Source organism: Leiobunum rupestre, chromosome 8 (assembly GCF_980474605.1).
Source record: "Leiobunum rupestre chromosome 8, qqLeiRupe1.1.hap1, whole genome shotgun sequence".
Lineage (NCBI taxonomy): Eukaryota > Metazoa > Arthropoda > Arachnida > Opiliones > Sclerosomatidae > Leiobunum > Leiobunum rupestre.
This window is the reverse complement of record NC_143391.1, coordinates 5,471,655-5,489,740: the sequence shown is the minus strand read 5'-3', so window position 1 is coordinate 5,489,740 and position 18,086 is coordinate 5,471,655. Positions and strand designations below refer to the sequence as shown.

The 18,086-nt window shown below is 38.6% G+C and overlaps 3 protein-coding genes across 4 annotated transcripts; 2 read left to right on the top strand and 1 right to left on the bottom strand.

The window, feature by feature from the left end:
* Positions 1-962: 962 nt before the first annotated feature.
* LOC149932204 (DNA topoisomerase 2-alpha-like) lies at positions 963-2,290 on the top strand. Its single transcript, XM_090156306.1, has 4 exons — positions 963-1,025; positions 1,383-1,509; positions 1,572-1,699; positions 1,762-2,290. The coding sequence occupies exons 2-4, from the start codon at positions 1,491-1,493 to the stop codon at positions 1,819-1,821; spliced, it is 207 nt and encodes a 68-aa protein (XP_090012432.1). The 5' UTR covers positions 963-1,025; positions 1,383-1,490; the 3' UTR covers positions 1,822-2,290.
* A 3,916-nt stretch (positions 2,291-6,206) lies between these two features.
* dare (NADPH:adrenodoxin oxidoreductase, mitochondrial) lies at positions 6,207-8,951 on the bottom strand. 2 transcript variants are annotated; one of them, XM_090155357.1, is made up of 10 exons: positions 8,723-8,951; positions 8,556-8,648; positions 8,371-8,493; positions 8,078-8,293; positions 7,813-8,005; positions 6,916-7,100; positions 6,791-6,853; positions 6,628-6,736; positions 6,399-6,569; positions 6,207-6,337 (listed from the first exon to the last, which is right to left on the bottom strand). In XM_090155357.1, the coding sequence occupies exons 1-10, from the start codon at positions 8,867-8,869 to the stop codon at positions 6,207-6,209; spliced, it is 1,431 nt and encodes a 476-aa protein (XP_090011483.1). In that variant the 5' UTR covers positions 8,870-8,951. The 2 variants fall into 2 exon arrangements, with proteins under 2 accessions (XP_090011483.1, XP_090011482.1); XM_090155356.1 differs by having other exon boundaries at positions 7,813-8,293.
* A 298-nt stretch (positions 8,952-9,249) lies between these two features.
* On the top strand, positions 9,250-10,360 carry LOC149932202 (uncharacterized). The gene is made up of 2 exons (XM_090156713.1): positions 9,250-9,347; positions 9,406-10,360. The coding sequence occupies exon 2, from the start codon at positions 9,406-9,408 to the stop codon at positions 10,234-10,236; it is 831 nt and encodes a 276-aa protein (XP_090012839.1). The 5' UTR covers positions 9,250-9,347; the 3' UTR covers positions 10,237-10,360.
* The last annotated feature ends 7,726 nt before the right edge of the window (positions 10,361-18,086 follow it).

Here is an 18,086-nt window from a genome sequence, read left to right as displayed (position 1 = left end):
GCTTTTGCATATAGAGTGGCAGAAGGCTATCCTGATTTTCAGAAAGATTATCTGGCAAACTTCTCAATCAAGGTCTCTGGCTAAATAGTGGATTTTACATAAAAAATTCCGGAGACTGGGTTTTAAAAATGACGGATTTTTATTGGGTTTCTTGGGTGTTTTTTGGGATTTATTAAAATTTAGGCTAACAAGTAAACATTACAAAACCCGACGTATATCGACTCGCAATATTAATAAAAAATGTTAAAGATCGCGCCAAAATATATCAAAATGATTTTAAAGTTTACCATTAGAGGGCGTTAGCGTTTTAACCTTTCAATGAACTAAGGTCTTAAAAAAAGTGTTTTTTTTAATTGGGTTTTATAGTGGGTTTTATAAGTGGGTCCTACCCAAAAAAAGTGGTTTTAAGGTGGCTGACGGAGGTTCTGCTAATTTTATGTTGAACTCCCCACCCCCCCCCCCCTCCCTGGTATCAACATTCCGGGAGGGGGTGTAAACAGAGATCCTGGCAGTTATAGAGAGGCGAAACTCCCTATACCCTAAGCAAACCAGTTTTTTTCAAATTTTTGCCGATCGCAACGACGCCTGTACGCGGGGAGTAATCGCAGAGATCCAGGATTGTTACCGTTGTTTACAATTTTTGCGTCTCTCGGCTTGAAACGGGCGCTTCCTTCCGGCCGAAGGGCGGCGCTGATGCTTGCATTTTTTTGTCAGGTTTTCGGCGGAGTTTCGCATCTCTATAACTGCCAGGATCTCTGGTGTAAACCCACAAAAACCCACCTTTAATACGCCCTTGCTCACCTATGCGCGTTGGGACGGTTCTTAACTTCTCAAGTATGGAATTAATTCTTGAAAATATAATAACTGGAAGAAAGGCAATTTATATAGCATCTAAATATGTTTTTACTAACCTATGACATCGAAGATTGGCCATACTAAATCGCATATTATTCAGGTCAAATGTTTTAGTCGAGAATGTTTTGGCGGGCTATGGTTTTACTCGTTTCAACTTTAAATTTTAAGAGGTAATTTCGTTAATGATTACATCAAAATCAAATCGGATATTATTTATTTCAAAACGTATATAATACCACTTTTACTTAAACGACAGCTTTATCGTTTAATTATAATGTTTTATTACAAGAATATAACGCCCTTTTAATAGGCCTTTGTCGTATTTTTCCACTGGCGCCCGCAACGACGCGTTTCTCAGCTTTGAAACGTTCATACGTTTTTACGCGCCTAAAGAAAATAACATTATGACGCGCGCTAGTGGAAAACAAGTTTAAATCCTAATTCAAATTAATTTCATATTTAATTAGGCTATCCCTATGAGGCCAAGTGCATTATAATTTATTGCATTTTATGTATTTTTCAAAAAGGTACAACAATAAGCACTGTAACATGTTGTCAGATGATTCCGACTTAGAGGTTTAGAGGTTTATTTAAGCCGTACCAAAGTACACCCCTTAGAATCAGGGCGGCTCTAAATGGAGCACAGCAAGACAAGTAATTACAATACAACAGTAAAACACTGAATTTCATTGATGAAGATGGTGGAAATGTTGCAGCTAAAGAAAAAAAGAAAGGCGCTGGAGATGGTGGAAAGGTTGAGAGGATTTATCAGAAAAAGTCTCAGCTTGAGCATATATTGCTCCGTCCTGACACCTATAATGGTTCTGTTGAGTTTGTAACCCAGGTGAGCTTACTTTATTTCTACCCCCCTAAATTACGCAAATTCTAACACCAAGTTATCATTAGACAATGTGGGTGTACGATGGTGAAGAAACTGGAATGGTGAACCGAGAAATCTGTGTTTAAATTTCAGTCTTTTCCCGCCAATGTATATAGTAGAAAAATGTACAAATGCATTCGGAGAAGCTACACTCCATTAAAAATTAAAAACCATTCTCCCTTTTGGTTTAACTTTGCCCCCTCCAACTTCTAGATCGTACCTACGCCACTGACTGAATCCCCCTAAAATACTAAATGCGAACCCGCGATTTAAGAAAATGTGTTTTTGATAGCTGTGTAACCGGACAGTACCTCGACTAACCCTTGTCTTGTTCTATCCGATTACAAATTTCCCACTCACATAGGCCTATCGCCCCTCTGTATTTTTAATCATAATTATTAAACTCATACCTTTTCCCAACACCTTTCCATGACGATATAGAGTTTTAATGATTGAGACAATAAATATCCATTACTAGTTTTAATAATTGGTGAAGATATATTCAGCTGAAAAAAATGCAGAAATCTTCACACTCGTCGCCACGTTTCAACCTTCACACTGAAAAACTTTTTTTGTAAAAACAAAATGCGACTCTACTCGGTTCGCGCTAAAAAAGATAAATTTTCGCCATCTGGCGGAAGGTGAAATTTCGGCGCGAACGCACAAATTTTAAATCTTACAAATATATGTGAAAACATAAGGAGCTGCAACCTCCCGTTGCAGCTGTCTCTTTTTCAATCAGCGTTATGGTAGGTCGATACCAAAATATCCTTTTAGACTTTTAGTAGTCTACACACTATTTGGCGAGCTTTTGAGCCTTTTGATGAGCTGGAGGGGCTAAGGCGCCAATTTTGAATTTGAGAAGGGTCTGGCGACGCCACTGTTCACTTGAAGGAAGTACACCGTCAGAAAAGTTGTACTAGTGTTAAATTTGATTGTATTCATATATCTGGAAAAATTGCTCTGAAAACCATTTAACGATTAAATGTTTATCCATCTATTTATGAAAAATATTGGTCACTAAGCCGCACTAGGGCTTCGAGTAAATTAAGCATCGGTACACAACGAGGTGGTAATGTTAAAAATACACAATGAACGCATACAAATAATAACAAATGAAGGCATTGTTAAGAAACTGTTAATCTATGTGAAATGTTAAACATAAGAATTAAGTTTCAAAACTAAATGTTAAAAAGATTAAAAAAAAAGGTTTTCTTAAAAAGTATTTTGTATTTTTAAACTTGTCTTTCTGTCGTTAATGATGTATTCGTACACGTTATCGAGTTCGACAAGCCCTTGTAATGGCTGCCAGATGAGACCGGGGACCCCCGCATGGTTCACGGATCCTCCTTTTCTAGAAGGCCCAAGACACGTGTCAAGTGTCATCTCTTGGGGGGAGCGGAAAGCGAACGAGCGGGGTTTAAACGGTATCTTCTGGCAAAAAGAACCACTGTAAATCGGAGAAAACTAAAGCATTGACTTTTCGGACGCCAAAGCGTTCACCTTGTAAAAAATAAAGGTCCTCAAAAATAAAGCGATATTTCTCAGTTTTAAATAGACTCTGTTTCACTAGTTATTTCACCAATTCGATCAAACGATAGTTTAGTGGATTGTTTCAGTCCGATTCGCTAAAATCAAACACTCTCCTAAAATTAAAATTGTTACGGGAAGAAATAAACCGAAATTCTTCAGGCATAAAACAATAACCACAGAGTATTGAAGTATGGGTATGCTAAGAAAAGGGGGGAAGCTAGAATTTTATAATAGGGACACGAGAAAAATAATGTTTTAATACGTTTCTCTCAAAATGCCCGACAAAAATTACGTGGTTATTGCTCTCAGGTGACTTGTCGTTACCACCCGAAAATTTGTGGTTTGAGTAGGAGTTTTAACTCTGCAGTAGACGCATTGTAGATGTTTTATCAGTTGGCATTATGAGCAGACCACAACGCCAACTGCCGCTGTATCTCGAAATCGAGTTGGCTTTATGAGCAGACCACAACGCCAACTGCCGCTGTATCTCGAAATCGAGTTGGCGTTATGAGCAGACCACAACGCCAACTGCCGCTGTATCTCTTAAATCCTGATTGCAACGTATGGCTAATAACCTGCGGCTGATTTGCACAGGTACACTGTTCCTATCCAGTGGTTTGATGGGGTCACACCCGGCGTTCAGAGTCGCTGGGCTCTTGGGGGCGGTCCACACCCGGTTTGCTGGGTCACTGGAGTCCTTGGGGGTCTCGTGCTCGGGGCGCTGGGTCACTGGAACCTTAGGGGTGATCCATACTCGGCATTCAATATCCTACTGGGGAGGGTTGTTGGCGGTGGAAGAGGAAGTCACTCTAGTCCGCAGCTGTGCGAGCGTGGGAATTAGGGCAGCCCATGGTGTCGCCTTTTGTTGGCCCATGATGACGGCGTTTGTTTGCCATATGTGAGCCTGTCTTTATGGCTATCTTACTGGCCGAACGTTTGTTTCGCAAAGTGCATTTTTGTCCCGGCATGACTCTTTGTCTTGTGTGGCGCCGTAGTGCCCAGCGGAACGGTGGGGTACAAATACATAACCTTATGTATCTCGAAATCGAGTTGGCGTTATGAGCATCCCATAACGCCAACGGCCCATAACACCAATTGTTCATTACACCAGTCCAGCAGTTGGTGTTATGGGCCGTTGGCGTTATGGGAATTTTTAGTTGGGGTAATGGTGAGTTGGCGTTATGATCCTTACCCGATCCCGATACCCGTTTGGTCCCTCAGCGGCCAATAAATTTGGGCCATTGATTTCTCCGCAATTGCTGAGGCGGCAAATATAATCATTATTATATTATTATATTATTAAGGGCCTTATTTTTCCCATTTAAGGGGTGACAAACGAGATTTTGGGTTAGATCTTGAGAGGGGTGCAAATTGGGGGTAAATCACAATGGGCCTAAAGTCCCGAGGTGGTATAAACCTGTGTAAATCTCTTTCGATCGTGATAACCGTTAACCCCTCGGGGATCCATAAATTTGGGCCCCTAATTTCCCAGGAACCGCTGAGAGGGAAAATATAATCGATGCGTCGATGCATCGGCTATTAAAATCTCTTTCGATCGCGATACCCGTTTGGGCGCTCGGGAGCCCATCAATTTGGGCATTAGATATCTCCGAGGGGCTAACCACTCTTAGAAAGTCTGTACACCGGATTACGCCTAGATTACCACTGTCAAAGGCAGGGACTTCAAAGATTACGCGTAATCCCATTAGTACAGTCAAAGGTACGGCTCTGTACACCGATTAAGCGGAGTGATCAGCCCCTCGGATATCTCTGAAGCGTTTCTTGTGATAAATATTAGAGATACGCATAGAAATCTTATATTCTTTATGGAAGAGAACTAACAATTTGAGACTTTGAGTAAGAATAGGTGTTTCCATAAAATAAAAAGTTAAAAGTATCAAATGTTTTCCTCCACGTCATGAGTACTTTATTTGCACGCGCGTTTTGTAAGGGGACTTCAAATTCCAAAATCTTTATCGACTCGAGCGCGTGCTCTATATCTTCAATAATTTAAGCTAGTGACGTAGAAAAAACATTTCATAGAATACCTATTCCCTAACTAACGCCATTTCGAGCACTGAGGTGTTGGTGTTCCACACCAAATACCTGCGGTTCTATTCCCTTTAAATATATTTCTATGTCGATGTGGAACTTATATTACAGCTTAGCCACCTTGTTAGTTTACCTAGAGCCTGAGAATTTCATAAACTGCTGTACGATTTATCATTAGGGCTGAGCGAGTAGTGGTTTAGGCAATGGAGTAGGGTAACGAGTACGAAATTTTTTTAATCGAGTATTCGAGTTGAGTAATGTTGAAGTTGAGTCGAGTAACCGGAACTTGATTAAGGGGAAACTTTATCTTATTCGACTCAAGTAATTCAGAAAAAACCTCGAGTAATATTTTTAACAAGTCGTGTTATCGAGTACTTGATTAGGAGCTGGTTTTATTCATGAAAAATTTAGGAAATTAAATTTAAAATGAGTATAAACTAACTTTCAATGTTGAAAAATATTAATTTAAATGAACCACAGTTTCCGCAACTTTAGTAACCTAGACTAGTGGGATATAAAAGACTAGTATATTAGGCTACTGACATAATTCTAGTAATTAATAGTAAAATAACAATACAATAAAAAAAAATTTAAGTTTTTAATGTACCGTCTGTCCTTATATCTATAGTTGGTTATCTTGGAACTATGGAGCAAATTTTTTCTGAGTTCCAGCAGGAAGTGGGTAAGCGCAAGACGCTTGACTAACCGCGAGGCCGTAATTTCTACGCATAGGCTACCTGTATGGATAGGAGAGCCATAAATAAGTCATGAAACTATGATTAAACAATTTCTTTATCTCAGCACAATAAATAGGCTATCAAATAATGAATACATTTTTAAGAAATTAAAATTTTTTAAATATATTTTTATTTAAAATATTAGTTGCTTATAGACCTGCTATTTCGAGCATTTTCTGATGAGATATAACTTTTTCTCTAGGTTTACCAATTTTTTTGCCTTCACTTTGCTCATAGTTATCAATTTTTTTCCAATGCTCAAAATTTACTACTTTGGTGCCTAAAAATAAATCATATTAACAATTTATGAAGTTTAAAACATTAAAATATGCGAGTTATACCTCTATTTTCTAGAATTTTTCTAATTGCCTCAAAACCAGGTTTATTTTCTTTAGAAATTTTTTCTTTTTCTATATCGATAAGCAAACTTTGCCCAGTTTCAAAGCTGCTGTTCATTGTACTAACTATAACACCTACTGGTCCCGTTTTCACCCAGCCACTACAGAATACATCTATACAAAAATAATTAATTAGGAAGTAAATTTTTTTTACAAAATTTAATGAACTTACTGTCCATATTTAAAACTCTACCCTCCTTGTTGGGAATCACCCCTCTTCGAGCGTCAAATGGAATTGAACTGTCAATATTAATACTTTTGTAGCCAATACTTCTAAGCACCTGATTAAAATTTAATATTAAAAGTTAAATAATTAAAAAAAAAATTTTTATCACCATTTGACAATCAATGTTTTCGGTAGCATTAGAAAGCACGGCTTTGGCATTTTCATTGAAACCCTGTAAAATAAAAAAGATCATTTATAATGTTGTTAATCACTATTAAAAATAAATTTACAAACCTCTAATTTATTAATGCCAAGACGTATTGCTTTGATTTCTTGCGATTCTGATGGTATTACTTCAAGAGGCGTTCTTAAAAATTTCAATTCCCATTCTTTAAAATTATTTTCTTCAAGCTCATTATGGCTTTCACGAGCTGTTTTTATCATTAGTTCGGATAATCTTTTTCTAGGTCTGGGTAACCCTAGAAAATTATAATTTATACAAGATTACAATAAAATTTATACCAGGTGCTGCATTGCGCCTTGGATCAGAGCATGTTTCCCTATCACATCCATATCTCCCCTAAAGGAGGCTTGTTTGCCTGTTCATTCCTATGGGTATAGCGTAGGGATGCACCCGATATATCAGCCTATTTTTCTAATATCGGTATTGGCTTAAGCAAAGCTGATATTAGCTGATACCGGTATTAGAAAAAGACTTTGGGAAAACATTTAAAAATAAGAAAAATTGTCGATTAACTAATGATAATATTTTATTTGATTGGCCATGCCACGTACGCTAGACTTCAGAAGCTAGACACGGGGTTATAAGTGTAAACAAATAAAAAACAACGCTAATGGATTTGTGATAGAAATATGTATCACGTAAAATGAATAGAAACATTCAGAATTTTAGATATGTTCTTGCAAACTTTTTTTCATTAAAAATTAGAAAAAAGGTATGACAGTGTACTGAACCGACTTTTACAATGATTTTCTCTTATACACTACTGTTATGATAGATAACTTTGTTAATATCAGCCTATATTACAGACGATATTACCGCCGATATATCAGTGCATCCCTAGTATAACGTATTCCTCAAAAATTACAGTACATTGGGGTGGTGAGGAGAAGCATGTGCAGCTAAAAGGGTCAATGCCGCATCCTGAACATTAAAGTGAACTTTCGTACATTCCAACGCCTTTTCTAGTTCTAGAAAATCTTCTATATTTGCTATTGCTTTGCATTTTTCCATTTTGGTTAATTCCCTGAGCTCCTTGATAGTAAAAGCAACTTGCGCTGGGCCCCGTCTTCCAACAAGAATTACTTTCTTCACTTTACTCTTACGCAGGCTTTCCATAGCATGTTCGGTTATGTCTGTAACCTTTATAAAAAATAAATTTAAAGCAATCATATAAAAATATTGCCCCCCTCTAGAATAAACTTTATAAATTACTTTTAATTTGTTCAAAGGGGAAAGTAATATTCGTGCAACATCTAATCCTACATTTCCATGTCCTACAACAACCGCAGTTTCTATATCTAGGTTCAAGGGTAATTTGCAATCTTCAGGATAGCCATTATACCAGCCAACAAACTTTCTGGCTGATATCACGTTTGGTAAATCCTCTCCTGGAATACCAAGTTTCTGATCTTGATCAGCACCATATGACTAAATTTATATAAATACAATAATATATATACTGATTGTTTAAAAGATTTAAATTTTTCGCTAAATATAATACTTACAAGCACTACACAATGATAAGCCTCTCGTAATTCTTGAAAGGTAACATCACGTCCCACTGTAATATTACCGTAATATTTACATCTGTCATGTCCAGCAGTAGAAGTGAAGGTATTTATGACGTTCTATTTCAATAAAATATGATTTTTACATTTATCTGGAAGTGTATTTCATTATGTATAATTACTTTTACTTCCGGATGATCGGGTGCTACACCGAACCTGACTAAGCCAAATGGTACAGGTAATTTTTCATATATGTCTACGTTTATCAAAGGATTCTGAAACATAAATTTCGTGATAAGATCGCGAGATATGGTTTAATCTTAATGCCAGTAATGGTACATCTGCGAACTTTCAATATTTGTTGGGCCGTGTAAAAGCCGGCTGGTCCACTTCCAATTATGCATACTTTTATGTTTTGAGTGTTTCTCGAAATATCTCTTTTAAAGTACTTATGCGAGATATTTAGATACCTAATGCAAGTAACAGATCTATTCATTGTGCAAAATAAATATAAAAATAAAACTATTTGTAAAATGCTATGGATTCCTTCGTTTCTTCATGGGACTAAGACTTACCATTCACATAAATCATGTTTAAGTATCCAGCTGAGCTACAGCCAATTTATATCCTTTTGTTTGCGCGAACGAAATGTGGAATTAGGTTGGCCGTGGCTGGGACGCCTAGCAATCCCGCGTGATTTAAAGATAGAAAGACCATCCAAATTTCCATATATATTTTATGCTCTGCCTACGTTAACGTAGGCAGCGTTTTATGGAAGGGGATATTTTACCATGATAATATTTGTTTAAAAAAATAAAACTTAAAAATGCATTGTTAATTACGGATTTTTTCGACTACGTGTTTCTGTCTATAAATACAAAAGCATGAAGTCTATCGCATCATTGTGTTTGAATCAACCTTAACGTCACAAGTGTGATTACAGTTAGTTTAGTATTCCCTAGCAACAACTTAAAGTAAGAGTGTTGAAATAATTCGAGTACTGTGAATCCCGTTCCTTTTCTTTGGTTTCAGATGTTGGGTCCGATTCAAACTTTAATGCTCATGGCAGTGTTGGGTAGCTTGAGTCCGAGTCAGCCCGAAGACTTTCCAGAAGAGAGAAACGAAGCGATAAGACGGTTGGAAAAAGCGGAACTGCGTCGTCGACAAGATCGTAAGCTTCAACCTCGTTTGAATGAGAATTTCGCTTCTGGACCAACATATCCGCATCCATTCCCCAAATTCAACGTTTCGGACAATGTTTCGAATTCTGACGTTCAACAGGCCCGGAAGTACAACCACTATAATTTCCGCAATTACATACCAAAAGGCCGCGAAGCCAGGAACGTTAAACCAATGGGTCCCGATGACGATGTCAAAATACAGAGTAATCGACAACCCAGGATTGTAGACTACAGGCGAGATGACAATTATAGACTGCAAGGTGATTTTAGAAGGCCAAGTGAATCTTACCAAGATAACGACAGTTGGGAAGCCCAAGAGAATCGCTACAGCCCTAACAGATTGCCAGCGACCGTCAGGCGTGAGCCATCGGCCCATCCGGATGGTGACATTTTAACGGGACGACGAGAACTTCCTTTAGATGACCCCGTTGGACTTCACGCGCAGAGACAAGAGATACAAGCAAGAGACAATCGCCGAGGTCAGTCTTCGTTCGGCGGGTATTTGAGCAGACTTTTTCATCGTAGACCTAAAGAACAGCACCAGCCTCGAAGCGCAGCCGATTACGAGTTGATGTCTGAGTACAAACTCGATTCGAATCGCCAGCCGATTTTAATTAATCCTACTGAAAAACCGACAGTTGCCACGGGAGTAGCGACAATCATTAAAGCATTACTATTTTAGTAAATAATATTGTTACTAGAATAATACTATTTATTACTTTTTACTTCCGTTTCTCTGATTTTTAAAATTTATATGCATGTACATTTATTATTTATTTGAAAAATAAATATCATTTTGAAACTTATACTACTAGTACGTTCTTTTCTTCTTAGTTATATAATTACTGGTAAGTATGACTTACAAAATTCTTCGTTAACACCATTTTACCACCAACTAGAAAATTTTGCTGCCCAATGTTTTACCATGGGCCAAATAATGTTTGGCCCATGGTTTTACTAACATTTTGTTATAAATCTTTTGGAAGTGTTGGCTACTGAAACTACTTTTGACCCGTCTTAACGAAAGGAAAGGATGGAATGTCTGAAGAAGACCATTTTACTCGTGACATGATAAGCTCGGCTCCTAGTCGATATTAAACCGTGTCTGGTATAGAAGTTCACTTACGTCCTTTGCTGTTTCTTTTAACTAAATCTGTTTCCCTAAGAATATGACCAATTCTTCAAATTCTTCAGCGTGAGAGCTAATTCCCGTTTCTTACATCCCTTTTTCTGGTAATACTATTCTCCGGGCGAATGTCCTCCATTTTATTCCCGCGGCGCGGCTTCTTATTCGAAGATACGCTCTTAGGTTCGACGGTGTTTAAGCCCCTGAGCACGATCCTATCCTTAGACATCCCAAGTCCATACTTGTATAGTTTTCTGGTAAAAATAAATCTATTTTCCACTCCCTGTGATAGCTTAACGGTAATAGTGAATGTAGGGAGCTGTTGGTTCGCGTGGCGTGAGGGTCTGGCCACCACACTCCTACGCGTTGTAACCCGGCCACCTGTTTAAGGCATTAAAAATCGCTAGATGCCTTGGGTATTAGCCTAGCTGATTATTATTATTATTATCAGAAATGTGCTTTGTTTTAGGTCAGCTGAAACGTCCTTGTACGAAATAGTCAAAGGCCGGCCCATTGTAACAACTCTCCGCTCCATCACGTGTTTAAAAGTCTAAAGCCCCATTTTCATGCTCGCTGGTAGTGGGTACAAATCGACAAAATCCGCTTCCGCTACACACTTTTTCACTTTCCGCGTCGATCTGTTTCAAACAGATATTTTAGATTAATTTTCACGCTTGCGAGTGGCGGATGCGAATTTTGATGATTTTTACCCGCTACCAGCGAGCATGAAAATGGGGCTTAATGCCCCATTTTCATGCTCGCTGGTAGCGGGTAAAAATCGACAAAATCCGCTTCAGCTACACACTTTTTCACTTTCCGCGTTCATCTGTTTCAAACAGATATTTTAGCTTTATTTTCACGCTTGCGAGTGGCGGATGCGAATTTTGACAATTTTTATCCGCTACCAGCGAGCATGAAAATGGGCCTTTAGAATAAAAACCAACTCGTTGTCAACAACAAAGCTTACTGACTCGTTTCTATATAGAGTCTTCACTACAATAAATACCACTAAAATATATGATGGTAGTCCCGGTACTAAATGGTTTTAATTAAAAAAGTACACGAATTTATTTAAATTATGTATGGGATTTTTAAGCCTGTACTTTATTGGAAAGTTAATTAAACCCTTTTATGAAATAAAAGGGTACGATAGTAATATCATAAGTAACATACGAACAATCGGTATGACAATTGTTATTGCTTTGATGCTGATTTCCTGACCAAACATTTTTACGACACTGATCGATATTCTCTCCCACCTTAGATTTGGACTTGCACCCGAACTGAGTAGTATGTTATCCTTGGTAGTAGTATGTTTCGCCTTGGACATATTTATAGTCCAAGAGCCCATGACAAAATAAGCATGTGATAAGGTACACGATGGGTCAAGGTATTTTTTAATTAGGTTAGTGATTTGTAACAAAGAACTGTTTGTCTTACGGGTCAACGTGGGGGCTTTCCGGAAATACGAACCACGTGAGGTCACTTCCGGTGACCTTGAAAATTGATATGACCTGATATTGGTATCGTTTGATTGGTCTCAACGTGCTGTTACCAAATATTGCTAAATAAACCTTCAAATCTGAACCAAACGGCGTATAAGACTAATAAAGTAATTTTGTCTTATACATGTAAATTTGGGAGGGGCTCGAAATTAGTTTTTTTTTAATCTTATACGCCTCTTGGTTATGCAGAGAACTAAACGTTGATTGAGCCATAAACAAGAAAATCAGTTCGTTGATAATTTTTTCTAACTGACATACTTATTTGTTATGTAACTTATGGTAATATTGATAATATTTATCTCATAGTACACCACTTGCAATATTTTTGACATGCATTTCATATTAATTAGGATCAAAAAGTGATATCCCCCGCGCTCGGAGCGAAAGTTGAACATTCCGCCGCGGTTCCGCGAAGGAGGCACAAACGAACAGGACACGCGCGTCGTCTTCCCGCGTTGCAGACCTAGGGCAGGAGTCGGATTGTCGGAGCCCGAAACGATGAAAAGTCGCCTTGGTGGGAAGTCTGCCACAACCATAGATATAGGAAACGTATATAAAGGTCTAGATAAAATATTTCAAAGTGAGTGAATACGGAGGTGACAGCTAGCAGAAACGCGTAATTTCTGCAGGCTATCCTTATAAGGCGCTATCTATCGGTAAGAAAGCTCGTGTTATCGTCGCGAGAGCCATGGTCTCCTGCTTAAAAATTATACTAAAAGTCAGCAACAGATGGTGTCTAAAGACTACGGCCTGCGGAAAGGTCAAGCACTTAGTACTAAAATGCTAAGAGAGCTCGCGCTCTTGGTCACGTGCCTTCCTCGGTGTCTGCTAGGTGTCAATTTCGTATTTTATGTTAGGCTTAGAGGCCCCGAAATTTATCTAGACCTTTATATACATTTCTTATATCTATGGCCACAACCAAGCCGCGCGAGAAAGGTGTCCTCAAGCCGGGAAGTCAAAAGGCCAGAACGGCGCGAGAGTCAGAATTCGGCTTCGCTGCTAGGAGGGGCTACTGGTCTGAGAGAGACCACCAGGTGCGAGTCCACGAAGTGGTGATCGCCCGCCCACAGACACTCTTTAACTCCGAGAGTGTCGAGGGAAAGAGGAAGTTCACCCGCTGAAGGCGTTGAAGCTGGGTAACCCCGGCAAGTTTGTCCGCCGTTTCGTTGCCTGGCACTCCTACGTGAGCTGGACACCACAGGAAAGTGACGGTGCTGGAAAAATTGTCGTGGATGATGGTGACCACCGGATTAGTAGAGCGCGACATAAGTTGGTTCAGGGCACTCCGGGAGTCGGAACAGACGACCAACGCACCTCGCACCCTTGCCACCACGTAGGAGAGAGCCATCAGGTTAGCGAGGAGCTCGACCCGGTTGATAGGATACCCGGATGGTGAACACTCCCAAAGGCATGGTAGATAGATCTCCTCATGAACGATTTTATGGTAAGATATCGAATATTTGGAGATAGATGGCGCGTGTTTCTTAATCTTCAATTGGTTACAAGTCTTATAGCGGGCGCTACAGTCGCGAGGAATATAGGTTTTTCTAGCGCGCGTGCATATCACTAGTGCTAAGAATTTACCAATAAAGCCGTGCTTTGTGACGTAAGAGCAACATATTAATTTTTTTTACTTTTTATTCATTTTATTTTATAGAAACATCTATTGGTTAATAATCTAACCAGAAGTAAATGAACCGAAGTCATCAGACAACTATATCGGCCATGTTGGAGACGTTTTCCTTATGGAACGATAGTTTTAAGCATCCTTTCAAAGGACACCGCACACGGCCTATCGAAAAAAAACTTTCGGCCAATTTTGTTGAAATTTAAAAATGATGTACTACCGAACACGGTGAACTAATATACGTTTGGATCATTGAACAAAAATTATTTCTTTTGCAGCTAGGTACCTTCGAAAAAACCGATTTTGCCATTGAAAAACATACTGTTAAGTTTCAACGATTAGTATAATCTAGTTTTAAAAAAATTCTATCGTCGCGAGTCCGACGTTACAATATATTGATTTAAACGTTACACAGCCTATAATATTAACTATTTTTCAAACCACTTTTGAATGACACATCCAAAATGGATTTTAAGGCTACAGCTGGATACGTGACAATTGTGTAAATGAATAGACGTTAGTAAACTGTCTAACTGTAGTATTTCTTCTCGTTATTATATTAAATGATTTATAGCTATAGAAATATTTAGGATTTTACCTTTGAAAAAGGGGTCCGCAAACTACATTACATTGGTGGAGCATTAATTAAAATTATCTAAGCGATAGCTATGACGATGGTTTATCTACACAACTTAGAATTCAAAAGCGATGTATTGGGACCGTTACGAACAGCACTGCAAGCCCGCGACCCAAGATAATTATGGCGCTCGACGCCCTATCTATTTATGAATTTTGATTTTATTTTCTTAAAAATTCGCACTATTTGCGCCTTGGCAATAGAGCCCATTAGTAGCGCCATCTGCATTCTAATTTTAAGTATTGGTAATTAATATATAATTTTTAAAGTACGAAAATATTTTATAACAGCTTTAGTGATGATTAAATATAATTACATTTAAAATAACAATAATAATAATTATTAATTAGTTATTTCAAGACTTTGTAACAACATTTAATTGAAACAAAACACGCGACGATGAAACTCTGATTAGACTAGAGCGAAGCCAGAAATCTTTCAGGGGGTGAACTGAACTGAAGCCAATGATTAGGGGGAAGAAAAGGGGGATGGCAGCTACTATTAAGTAAAAGACTAAATCTAAATAGGAAAATAATAATTAAAAGAAATACTACAATTAAACTCTTTACTAACGTCTAATCACTTAAACAATTGTCACGTACCCAGCTTTAGCCTTAAAATTCATTTTGGATGTGTTTTTCAAAAATGGTCTAAAAAATAGTCAATATCATAGGCTGTGTAACGTTTTAATCATTATATTGTAACGTCGGGCCCGCGAAGAAAGATTTATTTAAATTGGATGATACTAACCGTGGACAACTTAACAGTATAATTCAATGTTGAAATCGGTTTTTTCGAAGGTACCTAGCGGAAAAACAAATAATTTTTGTTCAATAATCCAAACGTATATTAGTTCACCGTGGTCAGTGGTACATAATTTGTAAATTGCAACAAAATTGGCCGAAAGTTTTTTTTCATAGGCCGTGTGCGGGGTCCTTTCACGCGCTAAGTGGCTATCGAGCCTAAGTTTGACTACCTACCGTCTCTCGGAGGAAACAGCTAAGCACCGTAGTGGTGGATCTTAAAATTCATTTTGCACGCGAAAATACGCCGCCATGTTAGGGTATAAAAGAAGGAAAATATGCCTGCTGTACCTCACAATTTAAGGTACTGCCACGCGCAAAAACATAATTTGAAATCGGTCAATATCGTCGTTACCCATTGTTAGGCTTAAGTTACATTTCAATGGATAAAATAACACGTGATATTGAAATGATGCCTGTCTTTACATAATTGACGGATTTTGAAATGACGTTTTAGCGCGCGACACTACCGGTACATGTCTTGGGCACACAGCCTTCTTTTTTGACCATAACGTGTAGAGGTATTTTCACGCGCAAAATGAATTTTAAAAGCCGTCAATTTCAATACGCCCGCCCACGATTTTTCACGTAATTTTTAGAGCGCGCGCTTAAATCATTGAATTATATACAGCGTTTACATAGGGAATATGTACCCACAATTCTTTAGTGCAATTTATCGTGGGAGTAGATGGGACTGTACATCAGCTTCGTTTTAACTAGATTTCCATAAGTAAAATGCCTCCCCCCCATTTCGAACCAACATCCCGGCTACGCCACTGCTGTCGATTGATTACCATTTTACCACAAACGGTTCAATAATAATAGTTAGAACGGTGGCGTCGGCCCCAACACGACACGTGAAAATAGTACACACCAATCGAACTGCGCAAGTGGGAGCTACAGAACAAGATGTCGAATAGTCGTTTAAAAAACCTGTTCAGAGATTTGCCTAGAATACTTACAAGGAGAGTACCCGAGGTGTTTATTGCCGATTTTGTTGAAAGTCGGGCGTAATGTAGACGTATATGAGATATCAAATTTCCCAAAATGAGACGTTGCACTACCCATTCGATTTGCCATGGCAACCGAAAATGTCTTTTATCACTTAAAACCAAAATAAGATTTTTTCCTTATTTTACCCAAAAATTGTTACAATTTTACCCCAAAATTATTCCAATTTACCCAAATATGATGAAATTTACTTAGATGTGGTACAAATTACCCATTTCGTGATTTAAATTTTTTTGAAAAGTTTTCGTAGCTATGAAACCGAGAAAATCACATGCTTTTTTAAATGGAGATTTTTTTGTTTTAAGTGATCAAAAACATTTTCGGTTGCCATGGCAAATCGAATGGGTAGTGCAACGTCTCCTTTTGGGAAATTTTATATCTTATATAGGTTTACATTACGACCGACTTTGAACAAAATCGGCAATAAACACCTCGGGTACTCTCCTTGTTAGTAATACCTAAGAGAAACAAACGCAGCACCCCACACGAGGTGAACTCAACCCGTCAAAAGTTGTGCATTTTCTGGCGTACAATTTTTATTGGTTAGACGCTTTAGCACCTGCTGCCGTCGGAAGGGAAAAATTCGGAAAATGTCTTCCCCCTTTCCGTAAAACGTTCAACTTAAAGGTTCGTCCAATGAAATTTGTACACAAAACTGCGTTAGCGTGTTTAAATGCTAGCTGCGTTCTCTTTGTGGTTGTTGCTCCTAAGTAATACCATATGTAACATAATTACTCATAAGTGTGCCAGATAGAACTTTATCGCAATGAGACCTTGTTGCAAGGATATGACGTAATTGACGTCACTTCCCAGTCGACGACGCTTCTATCATCATCAAAACTAGTTCTGGCGGGGAGGGAAGGAAGTTAAAACCAGTTTTACGAGAGGTTAATGCGTAATTTCTTTGGTGGCTGTGAAACAAGGTCTCATTTAAATTTTTAATACAGGGGTGTTAAACAGAGGCACGTTTATAAGTAATTATGTTACATATGGTAATACAGAGAGACAGGACATACCTTGTAAATGCGATTTTAAAGCGCGCTGCTTAATATTTCAATGTGGAAGGGCTCGTTCATTTTCGCCAGTGCCGTGGCCTAGGGGCCCATCTTTGGAAGGTGCCCTCCAGTGACCGTAATTACTGTATTCGAAGGCATAAATCTATAATATCAATGGTAATTTATATTGGAGAAATTCCTAGCTAGAACATTTTATTTTAAAATTACCAAAATTTCTGCCTTGAAGTTTACGGACGCAGCCTTAAATCGCAATGTTGCGTAATTATCGCATATTTAGTCGACGATTGTTAAGAGCTTTTATTAAGTAATATAACCGTAGAGCTCAGACTTCTACACTGAATCAGGGAAATTCAGGCACCGCCTAGTTCCAGGGATAAGAGTAAATGCAGCGCGTGAGAAGGGGGCCCAGACTCCTTATCTGCCTATGGGCCCAGGATCTCTAAGTCCGGCCCTGTTTCGCACGCGCCTATTGATAGAAAAAAATGCGTGCGCGCTATCAACTTTAGCCTTACAAATAAAACTAACATAAACACGTGACTATTTTATCCAGTGACTGCACGCATGCGCGTGGGGGGGGGGAGAGAAAAAGAGAGCGGCATTTATTGGAATGCCTATTAATAATAATAATAATAATAATCAGCTAGGCTAATACCCAAGGCACCACCCTAGGCCTAAGTCATCAAGCGACTTTTGAAGCCTTTTAATTCAGGTGGCCGGGTTAGACTGCGTAGGAGGGTGGTGGCAAGCCCTGCATGCCACGTGATCGAGCCAACAGCTCCCTACACTAACTATTACCGTTAACCTCAA

Excerpts from the sequence above, each read along its gene's own strand:
- dare (XM_090155356.1), bottom strand. The coding sequence starts at position 8,869 with ATGAATAGATCTGTTACTTGCATTAGGTATCTAAATATCTCGCATAAG. Across the intron at positions 8,294-8,370 it reads CTTATCATTGTGTAGTGCTT|TCATATGGTGCTGATCAAGA; the intron begins GTAAGTATTATA and ends ATATAAATTTAG. Across the intron at positions 6,737-6,790 it reads AAAACATTGATTGTCAAATG|GTGCTTAGAAGTATTGGCTA; the intron begins GTGATAAAAATT and ends AATTTTAATCAG.
- LOC149932204 (XM_090156306.1), top strand. Across the intron at positions 1,700-1,761 it reads CTGTTGAGTTTGTAACCCAG|ACAATGTGGGTGTACGATGG; the intron begins GTGAGCTTACTT and ends AGTTATCATTAG.
- LOC149932202 (XM_090156713.1), top strand. The coding sequence starts at position 9,406 with ATGTTGGGTCCGATTCAAACTTTAATGCTCATGGCAGTGTTGGGTAGC.